General features: G+C 33.6%; 1 protein-coding gene across 4 annotated transcripts in view; it reads right to left on the bottom strand.

Annotated features, from left to right (window-relative positions):
* LOC117176247 (protein VAC14 homolog) overlaps window positions 1–10803 on the bottom strand; it is a 193959-nt gene that overhangs the window by 79971 nt on the left and 103185 nt on the right. For 2 of the 4 annotated variants that reach the window (XM_033366397.1, XM_033366400.1), the window contains exon 2: window positions 176–392. In XM_033366397.1, coding sequence (XP_033222288.1) covers window positions 176–279 — 104 coding nt within the window. In that variant the 5' untranslated portion in view covers window positions 280–392. Of the gene's footprint in view, window positions 1–175; window positions 393–2954; window positions 3263–10803 lie in introns of those variants that run through there. The other 2 variants (XM_033366398.1, XM_033366399.1) reach the window with 2 other exon arrangements.

The following is a 10803-nucleotide window of genomic DNA, read 5'->3' as shown; positions in this document are numbered from 1 at the left end:
TTTATGTTTACAGCATACAAAATTGATGACCCACATTTAATTACATATAGTTGGCTATCTAACCCTCGGAACTTCTCATTAATAAATATAATTATAAATAAGAATTATCCGAGAGCAAATTATATTCATATAATGCATGCAAAATAGTAAAGTATATATTTTATCATAATCTTACTTTTCGATCTCAAGCGCAGCAGCTTTTCTCTTTTCGTAAAGTTTATCGCTGAGAGAACGCACGCATGCTGCACTCAGTGGTGCATAATCTCTCTCTGCTATCATTGGAATTGCTATATTCTCAACTGATTTCTAATCAAAATTTATAAACTCGTTGAAATTCTACTGAAATTATAAAGTGTTGTTCTTTATTCCATTTTCATAAATTTCTGAAACTCCTGTAAACATAAAAGAATATTATACCTTTCAAATGATGCTTCTTCATTCGTGTGGTACAGTTAACGTATTTGCAATGTACATCCTTAATAAATATACCGCGTCCTCAGAACTAGTAGATTATTCTATATTTTGTATATTGTTAATTTTGCAAAAGGCGGTTCTGAACAATGGATTGATTCATAGCTGATGCAGACAAAGTTTATGGGAACAGTTTATGCACACTCAGGGAACGTTCCGTGCTATTAGGGAGTTAAGTGGCAAATATATCTGGAAAAAACCCAGGTTACAACCGTGAATCCACATAACTGTGAAGCGCATAAAGGAATTTTTTATTATTGACGATTTTAAGTTACAAGTGAAAGGAAGGAATAGCGTACTTAGCCGAAGGAACACTGTGGGTTCCAGCGATGCAATCTTTTAAAAAAGATCAATCTAATTTTCTCCATCGAGCCTAAAGTATAGAAGCAGAAAAGCCTAAAGATCAGAAAAAGTACTTGCACCAGATCGTACAGAAACATCGAATGCAGTTTTCTGAAACCAGCAAGTCTACGATAATGAAAGAACTTGGCGTAAGGTGATTTACACATTTTTGACATTATGAAGCACAAATGCATTAGCGATTTTTTTCATTATATAAGAAAATAAAGTATTTATCCTTAAAAGAAATGTTTATATTCTTCAACTGTATATTTGTTGCAAATATAAGAAAATACAAATAAATGATTTACTGTATATTTGTTGAGAATATAACAAAATATTAAGTATATTATTTTATATAAAATGAGTAATCTGTTATTATTTCTTCCTCCTGATGATATATGTTACTCTTTTTCGAAATTTCATTGTTGGAGAACCCATTAAAAGCCTTTTTAAAGAATTTTTTTCGCCATCCTTACAAAAAGTGTTTAGTGGTACAATTATTCCCTTTTAATTACCTCTTTCTAAGAAATCGCACTTTTCATGCCTTTTACCGGCGCCAAGATTTTGTTTTTCAATCGGACACGAAGTGAAAGTTTTTTCATTTTTATACTTACTTGGGAATACAGGCGAGCCCCCCACTTTGCGCTTCTGCCCTACGCCATCCGTATACTACCGTGTACTGTTTAGCTTGCGTCACTTTCAAGCGAGAAATTCCATTTTTAATTACAAAAAACAACAACAAAAATAAGATTTTCGGGAAAAATCAAGCAATTCCATATTTTTTGGTATACTTACGTTTTTAAGTTCACTGATTATTATAATTGATTCAGATTTTAGAAATTCAAAATAGCGGATCCAATATGGCAGACAAATTTTGGAAAAACTCATTCAGTATTTTTGAAACTCAGTACGCTTACGTTTTTGAGATCATTGATTACGATGCTCAATTAAGATTTTCGAAATCCAAAATAACGAATCCAATATGGCGGAATTTTTTGGAAAATTCATTAAATCTTTCTAAAACTCGATATACTTACGTTTTCGAGGTCGCTGATCACGATAGTTGTTGCAACTGCAAAATTTTGGTCTGAGGAAATCCGAAGGTTTTCTTTTTTTAAATCAAAACTAGGCCCTATTCTAAGAATTTTACAACTTCAAACAGTACAGGATCTTTTGGGATCACAACTATTGCGACATTGTACGAAAGATGTGATTATAAATCGATAAGAATCGCAGAAATTTGTCGTTTCCACGTTAAATGCATACAAAGGTAAAAAAATAAAGTAATAGATGGGTAAATATATTCGAATTACCTCCAAGAACAGCCATTATATTGCACACAACGATTCGCACTTTACATAAAGTTTGCACACACTTTCAGTACCCTGTTTTCTGAAGAGTATATGACAGGTGACATAGGCTATTGTGACACGGCACACTTTCAACAGCTGGTGACGTTTATACACATGAGCCAGCTCTCTGTTCTTTCAAGAAAGTACGCAGTGACTTCTTCTCTGAAATATTCTGCATTATCGACTTATACGGATGACTTTGAAATTTTGATTTGGGCCAGCTTTTTCGGCATTCCGACCACTGTGGACCGGTTTAATTGCATTAACTTTATGCGCTTAAAATATGGCGCTCTAAAACTCAATCGTTTAGATATAGTTTGCCCCTAACGAATTTTACAGCCGTTTAAAGCGCCTTAAGATATGCAATAATCTAAGCAGCCATATTGGGGCCCCGGTTTAAAATTTGTCATAGAATCGAATTGGATATTTGAGAAGAAGTTTTTTTTTCGTTAAATCTAGAGCATTAAAAAAATATGTTCGTTACGATATTTTTTCGCATTTCTTATGGAATTTATATCATTTTAACTTGTTTGAGTAGCCATAACAGCTCCCATTTTTAATTTTGCTGAAATCAAAACGAAACTTTAAGTACAAGTCTTAAGCTTTCTTTCTGGCAAACAAACTTGAATGTTTATGCTGAAAGAATAATTTTTTCGCATATTTTATCACATTTTTATTATTTATACGAGTTTGAGGAGATATATTGTAGCCACCATTTAAGTTTTCTAAAAAATCAAAATGCGTCTTCAAACAAAAGTCTTAAGCTAACTTTTAAACCGATAAACTTACATATTCTCGGAATAGCTGGTCGAATTCGTTCTATCAGATCTTCGCTCGTCGTCGACCACGAGCAAAAACGACATTTTTAACATATCCCCAAACAGAAAATCGGATGATGTAAGGTCTAGTGAGCAAGTGGACCATTCAACTGGACTTCTCCGTTTGATCCACATGCCATTGTAAGGTTAATCAAAATCTTACGAACGATGAGTGCAGAGTGTGGCGTAGCATCATCTTGTTGAAGCCACATTATTAGCCTTGTGGCTAAGTCAACATTCTCTAGTAGTCCACGTGTGTGGTGTTTCTTAGCAACTCTAAGTAGGCTTGTCTATCCACGTTTCTATAAAAAAGTAGGGTCCAATTAAATAACAATTTACTATTTCACACCATAACACAAGACTCTATCGGCTTTGATGATTGATAGGTCTGCATCAGTACGGATTTTCGTTTGTCCAATAATTACAGTTATGTCTATCGCGCTGTCCATCGCTCTAAAATTTAGCTTCATCAGATAAAAAGTACATACTTAAACAAATGTTGATCATCTTGTATAATTTGTAAAGTTTATTGGCACAAATCAACACGCGCTAAAATATGATTTGGCCTTAAAGCTTTCGTTAGAGTAATGTGATAGTGGTCATAATTTAGAGCTCTTAAAATTGTTGAAGCTGTACTTTGTGGTATACCTATTTCTCTTTCAATCTTACGAATACGAATATGTTAATCAAGATGAACAGCTGCTAAAATAGTTAAAGCTCGTGCATTATTTTCGTCGTACTCATTATTTCGGCGTTCGCGAAAAAGATGTACATTACGAGCTCTTTCAGTTAAATTTCTTATTATCAAATCGGTAGGATGTCTTCTGCCTGGAAACCGTTCAGGATAAAGTCTTTATACAGCGGCGCAATTTTTATGACGTTCCCCTAAAACTAATATCATATCAACAATTTCAGTAGGTGGATAATCAGCCATACTGCACAATTGGTTTGAAAACTAGCATAAAAAACTTAACTAGTGAATTGAGCTCTAATTTTAAAAGCCATTTTAAATAATAAACATAAGATTATAAGAAAGACGAATACCTAAAGTATAGAAGATGGCTCGAATATGGCACACTTGGATTTCTAACAAACTAAAACGTGTACTCCGTTAGTAATAGTAGGAATTGAATACTCTTTACTATAGTAGAAAAAAGTGAAAGTTTTATTGTTCGATATGCGTTATTAGAAATGTTACGGAAAAAAATATATAAACAGTCATCATCGAGTTCATTTTAGATGAGCCTTAAAGGTTCATTTTTTATCTTCTAAATAACATTTTATTAATAAATGTTGCTTGCAGTAGTGTAGTAGGGTTAGTAGAATAGTATTGCAAAGTAAATATGGACACATTTCTCTTTAAAGGTAATTCTTTTTAAACATGAATAGTTTTTAGGTAGTGGCACGAATATGGCAAACCAAAAGTGATTCAAAATAGGCACACTTTTGTTTACCAAAAAATAAAAGTTAGGCATTATTCGACTTTGTGATTGTTAACAAGAATAGTTTCATGTATTCATGCACTTAATCCAATTTCTGCAATCTATTCTACACTTTGCTAGAGGAGAAATCTTGGGTAGAATGAGTCCAGACTTGTTGCATTGGAGCATTATAAGCCCTATGGATGTGAGACTATTGTCAATAAGTTCGCTGTATATTTTATTCTTCAAAATTATATTAATAAATATTTGCATACTGTTAATGTGCTTATTTTTTGTGTATTTTTATTTTTTCCTAGGTCTGTAATATTCGAGCCATCCTTTTTCGATTTTTGAAAACCTCGTTTTTTGGAAAATCTTTATTTAAAAAAGAACCGCTGGTGATGTGAAGAAATCAACCTCACCATTCGAAAGTTTATTCAATAGCCTTTCGAATGACCTATTATTTATTCAATTTCAGTTCATAGAGTCCCGGCAATCCATCGAAAAGGAGTTGGTGTGCAATATTAGAGCCATTTCCTCTAAGTGTTTCGATTTTCAATAGTAACACTGGAATTATTAAAAACCACATTGACCTAGATTACATTGGCTATTAAAAACAATAGTCAACTATACTACAAAAAACAATATCAGCCACGCTGCAAAATTTGTTTGAAAACTAACTGATGGTGTTTCTAACTGACCTTGTTTTTAAAAGCCAAGGTAATCTAGGTCAATGTGATTTTTCTAAATATTTTCAGTTTTACGATTGAAAATCGAAAATTTTACTTTGGGTATTAATCCTATGTGCAATCTTATCTTCATTATTTAAACTTGCTTGTATTATTAAAGATCAATTTAGTTGCTAAAATTTGTATGCTAGTTACCAAAAAAATGTTCAGTATGACTGATTATCCACCTAATAAAATTGTTGATATGATATTAGTTTTAGAGGAATGTAATAAAAATTACGCCGCTGCATCAAAACTTTATGCTGAACGGCTTCCAGGAAGAAGACACCCTACTGATTTGACAATAATGACATTTACATGAATGAGCTCGTAATGGGCATCTTGTTCGCCAATGCCGACATCACGACTATGCCGGAAATGATGCACGAGCTTTAACTATTCTAGCAGTTGATCATCTCGATCCACATATTAGTACTCGCCACATTGAAATAGAAATAGGTATATCACAAAGTAAAACTTTAACTATTTTAAGATCTCTAAATTATTACCCCTATCACATTGCTCTAACGAAAGATCGTGTTTTAGCCTGTGTACATTTTTCCCAATGGGATTTACAAATGATATAAGATGATCCTCATTTCTTTAGGTATGTGCTTTTCTTTGATCATCAAACCGAAAAGAATCTTATGGTATGGCGTGGAATAGTAGATGATTATTTAATTGGATCCTACTTCTTATGGAAACGTTGAAGGAAAATCCTAATCAGAGATTTTAAGAGACCATTCACCTAGACTACTAGAGAATATTGATTTAGCAACAAGGCTATGAATGTGGCGGAGGTCATTTCAAACAGTTACTCCGTGGGCAATTGATCAAGTTAGGAATTAAAAATTTTAACAGATCATTTCTCACGTACGATTTGCCGTGCACTGTAAATCCGAAGTCAAAAATAGTGTTTCTGTAGGGAAAAAAATAAAATTGACCTTCAATTACTGAAAATTTATCTGAAGGTCAAGATCGTCGAGATGATACACACTTTTACAAATTTTCCATAGAACATTTTTAACGTAAAATTTCTCGCTCTTTTCAAATTCACAGTTTCAAATAGGGATTTCCATTTTTTTTAATTACCTTGACCTTCAAATAGACATATTTGGGTCCATAGAGTAAAATGGGTCACCCTGCATATATCTTAAGAATGCAGCTACTGCGTGAAACTCTGCGCTTGATATCAGTCACGGCAGGTGGTTTTACTAGGATGGGCTTTTTAGGCGCTTCAAACGTCTGTAAAATTCGCCACCGCCAAACTACGTCTAAACGGATGAATTGTTGAACGCAATATTTTAACCACATAACCTAAAGGCAATATTATACCGGTCCGTTCAGCTAGTTTTTCCCAAAAATGTTCTTCTTGTTGCCATTTTTTGTAATTAAAAATGTAGTGTATTTGCTCGGTTGAAACTGGCGCGCGGTATAGTGTACACGGTAGTGTGTGGATGACGAGGGTCGAAGCGGCCATCTGGGGGAAGGAAATATAATATTTACTTTTTATTTGAATTAGTAAATAAAAAATGTGTGATTATTTTAACAAATAATTATTGTTAATTTTTAAAATATCTCGAAATTGTGCCAGAAATTTCATCTTTTTTCGTATGTTGGTATCCTATGCTACTTTTTGTTGAATAATTGGATATAATTTTGAACATATAAAATTAATTTTATGACTGTGTAATGCATAGAATGAATATATTAAACATTTTTCATTTTTCTACACAAACTGAATTTGTTTAAGCAATCATTTCTTCCCAAAAATAATTTTAAAAATCGTACTTTATGAATTAAACAAAATATTCAATTACGTGGAATAATCAACAACCTGAGAAACTACCCCTATCATATTTAATGATGAAAGCCTTAAATTTCATCCAGTAAAAGCCCCAAAAACGAACGAGAAATAAAAAAATATTTTTACGTATTATTGTTAATTTTAAACAATTTCTGTCGTCATTTCAAATACAAATTATTATTTGTGGACGATTTGAATATTTCCCATGTCTTTATAAGCAATTTTTAATGGTTTAAATAAATCTAGCTCACTTAAATAATTATTTATTTCCAACGAACGTTTTAAATGATCGCAGCTTCTAAATAAAATGTAATACCCAAGTGGGCACAAAATTTGGCGATGTCTTTACGACATCCTGTGTCCATGTCGTTAAGGTATCTACTATTTTGAAAACGTCGTATAACCTGACGACGTCTCTAAGATATTATAAAGATACCGTAACGAAATGGACATAGGATCTCGTAAAGTTGTTGTAAAGATGTCGTAACGATGTCGTAAAGACGTCGCTAAATTTTGTGCCCACTGGGATAGCTGGTAATTTTTTGGAGCGGTAGAATTTAAAAAAAAATATTATTGATTATTTAAACAATTAATTCTTGTTTAATTTCCCAACTTCTAAAATTAGAGCCTGAGATGTCCACATATTTCTTCTGGTGTTTAAAAAATTTGTATTTATTTAAGCAATTTTTATTTGCCATAAAATATTTCCCCATTGGGTACAAAATTTGGTGACGTCTTTGCGACATTGTTAAGATATATTTGCGACGACTTTACGACATCCTTTGTATATGCCATAACGATGTCGTGACGACTTCGTCAAATTTTGTTCCCACTGCGTAGGCTGGACCAATCAGGTGCGCGTTATAAACAGACGTTAGTACGGGAGCGGGAGTCCAAAGCAGTGTTATTAAGGCCATGTGATGAGAGGGTCACATGACCAAATCTGGTTCTCAATTTTTCTTTTCCAATTTACGTCTAAACGAAATGAAGGATCACTCTGAAAGTTTAGGAAATGAAAAAAGAGGTAATAAAGTTCATGTGTCTGCTTTGTTCCGGAGGAAAATTTGAAAAAAAAAATTTCAAAGAAAATACAAGCAGAAGTTAGATCGGTACTTTTCTGTCCCAACTTACGTCCACATGGAATGAGCTATCGAGTTGAAAATTTGGCACACTAAATAGAGGGCACTAAGCAATGTGTCTCTGGTCCTAACTAATTAGGATTATGAAAAAAGTTTTTTTTTTATAAGAGAAATACCGACCGTGCTGTAGAACACTGCAAAGAATTTTCAATTTTTTTCAATGGGCTTGCTATGAGGTTTATATTAATCCAAGTGGGACAAAACAACCAAAATTGGTCACAAACATTATACAAGAATAATGCAACAACTAATGTTTGCACTTTAAATGCAAATAAACAATTTTATATCATTAGATAGTACGTGTCTGACATACGTATCAACTATTTCAGAGCAGCACTAGTGCAGAGAGTAGACATTTTCGAACTTCTACGGGTCTATGGATAAAACAGATTGCACGATTACCGACAGAGAAAGTTAGAAGTCAAACTTCTGCTATAAACACTAAATGCGTTCGTCGATAATCATTATTTTAATAAATAAACTTTTTTCTTCTGCCAACTCTTTGGAAGGCCACAAACGATACTTCAATATTTATTAACATTTCCCGAAAAAAAATTCCACGTTATTCAAACTTTTATTTTTCGATATGGATAAAAAAATATTGATCTTAGGGCGGACTTGATCAGCTGTTATACTCGTCAAATGGCTTTAAGAGAGCTTTTTTCTACTTTTTGACAATCTTTATTAAATATGAACCTAAATAATCTATTTGATTTCGTTTACTATTCTAATTGTTTATCACAATGGAATTCAATCTGCCATGAGAATCGGGTAAAAAGTTGTGTAAAACACCTATAGTTAGTCAATTTTTCTTAAAACTAAGGGAATAAACTTAAAAAACTAAATAACTAGATACAAGTAACAGCAGCACAGAGCTATGAAAATGCTGGAACTCCATAGTCTTCAAAGTAGGATATGGTACGGCATTTTATATTTGAGTCTGAAAGGCGCAGTATCTCGGGTATACATTTTTATTTCTTCAAGTTCAGAAAGTGACGAAATTTGGTTAAGATAAAAATGTCTTGCTAAGCTGTGGACTTCGTCTTTAAAGGATTTAATATTGCGGGTTTTAGGTAAATCTATGATCCTAGTCTTAGGTTTTCCATTGGTAATCATACGCAGGCACTTGTTTTGGACAATTTGTAGAGTTTTATTGTTTGTCGCGAACGCATTACTCCATATAGGCGCAGCGTTGAGCATAATTGGTCTTACTATCATTTTATACAAAAGTATTTTTTTCTTTAAGCCAAGGTGTCTCCTCCTACCAATAAGGCAGTACAGTGCACACAGAGTCTCGAATACATTCTTCCTAGCTTTTTTAATGTGTGGTGTAGAGGTAAGCTTATAATCTAGAACGCCGCCTAAGTACTCGACGCTAGTTTTCTTGTGTATACATAAGTCATTCAACATAAAGTCAGGTACGTTTCCCTTATTAGTATTCTGAGACAAAATAATAAACTCTATTTTATTAACATTTACCTCAAGCTTCCACGTATGAAAAAATTCAAGCAATAATTTGACATATTGTTGCAGCTTCGTAGTTCTCAACATTTTACTAAAAGAGGAGACGAAGACAGCAGTGTCATATGCAAATAGGTAGTAAAATTCGCGGAGTGCTGTCTGACGGGATCTCTATTTGGACATTGTTTCGTGATATGTCGTTTGTGAAATAGATAATAAGCACCGGACCTAGAATCGATCCCTGGGGGACACCTGCTGCAATCTTGTGTTCGTTAAATTTGACGCCTTTGACCGTGAAGATCAAATTCCTATCAGTAAGGTAACTTTGGAGAATTTTTAAAATATAAGTTGAGAAGTTGCATCTGGAAAGTTTCAATATAAGACTTTCGAACCAGACGGTATCAAAGGCCTTTTCAAGATCAAGAATTGCTAGTGCAGTATATTTATTTTTATCTAAGCTGATGCTGATATGATTTGTGTATCTGAGGAGTTGATCTACGGTGCTTCAGTTTTGTCTGAAGCCAAATTGCTCCAGAATAAAGATTTTATTCTTAGTTTCATAGTCGATTATTCTATCGTATATTACTTTTTCAAAATTTTACTAATTGTGGGTAACAGACTGATTGGTCGGTAGCTGGCTGGTAACTGTTTATCTTTCCCGGATTTGTGAATTGGCAATATATTCGCGATTTTCCAGTTATTTGGGGGAAAATGCATATTTGAACGCTGTATTAAAAATGTACGCAAGTTGCACGAAGGCTTTTGTGGGCGAATTTTGTAATACAATGTTCTTAATACTATCCAGACCCGGTGATTTTTTTGGGTTTTATTCTCTTAGCAATATTTTAAATTTCTTTAGAGAAGGTAAGATCGATGTCTTCTATATTAATTCTTTAATTGGCTGATTCATGCCACCTAGCAATGGCAAGATCCTCAATAGCAGTGTCTCTCATGTCAGATGTCATGCAATGGACTTTTTCGTAATGTGTCGTTAACAAGTTGGACTTATCAGGGTTTCTTAAAAAGGAACCGCCCAGATAACAAAAATTTGGTACGATGCCACCCTATGCGCCGGCATGCAGTCCAATTGACAGGACCACTGTTCAAGCACATGAGTAGCTCGGTGTAAGCGCCATTGCTGGCAATATTGCCCGCCCGACTATCTGGCGACTAACGTGCCGGCTATATGGAAGCTCAAAATGCCAATGAATGGATTCCTTTAATTATCATTATAATTATGTTTAAAAATATTAGTTTGAAGTGC

The sequence above is a fragment of the Belonocnema kinseyi genome, chromosome 7 (genome assembly GCF_010883055.1).
Source record: "Belonocnema kinseyi isolate 2016_QV_RU_SX_M_011 chromosome 7, B_treatae_v1, whole genome shotgun sequence".
In the NCBI taxonomy this organism is placed as follows: Eukaryota; Metazoa; Arthropoda; class Insecta; order Hymenoptera; family Cynipidae; genus Belonocnema; species Belonocnema kinseyi.
Note: the sequence above shows the minus strand (reverse complement) of the source record. Positions and strands in the feature narration are given on the sequence as shown.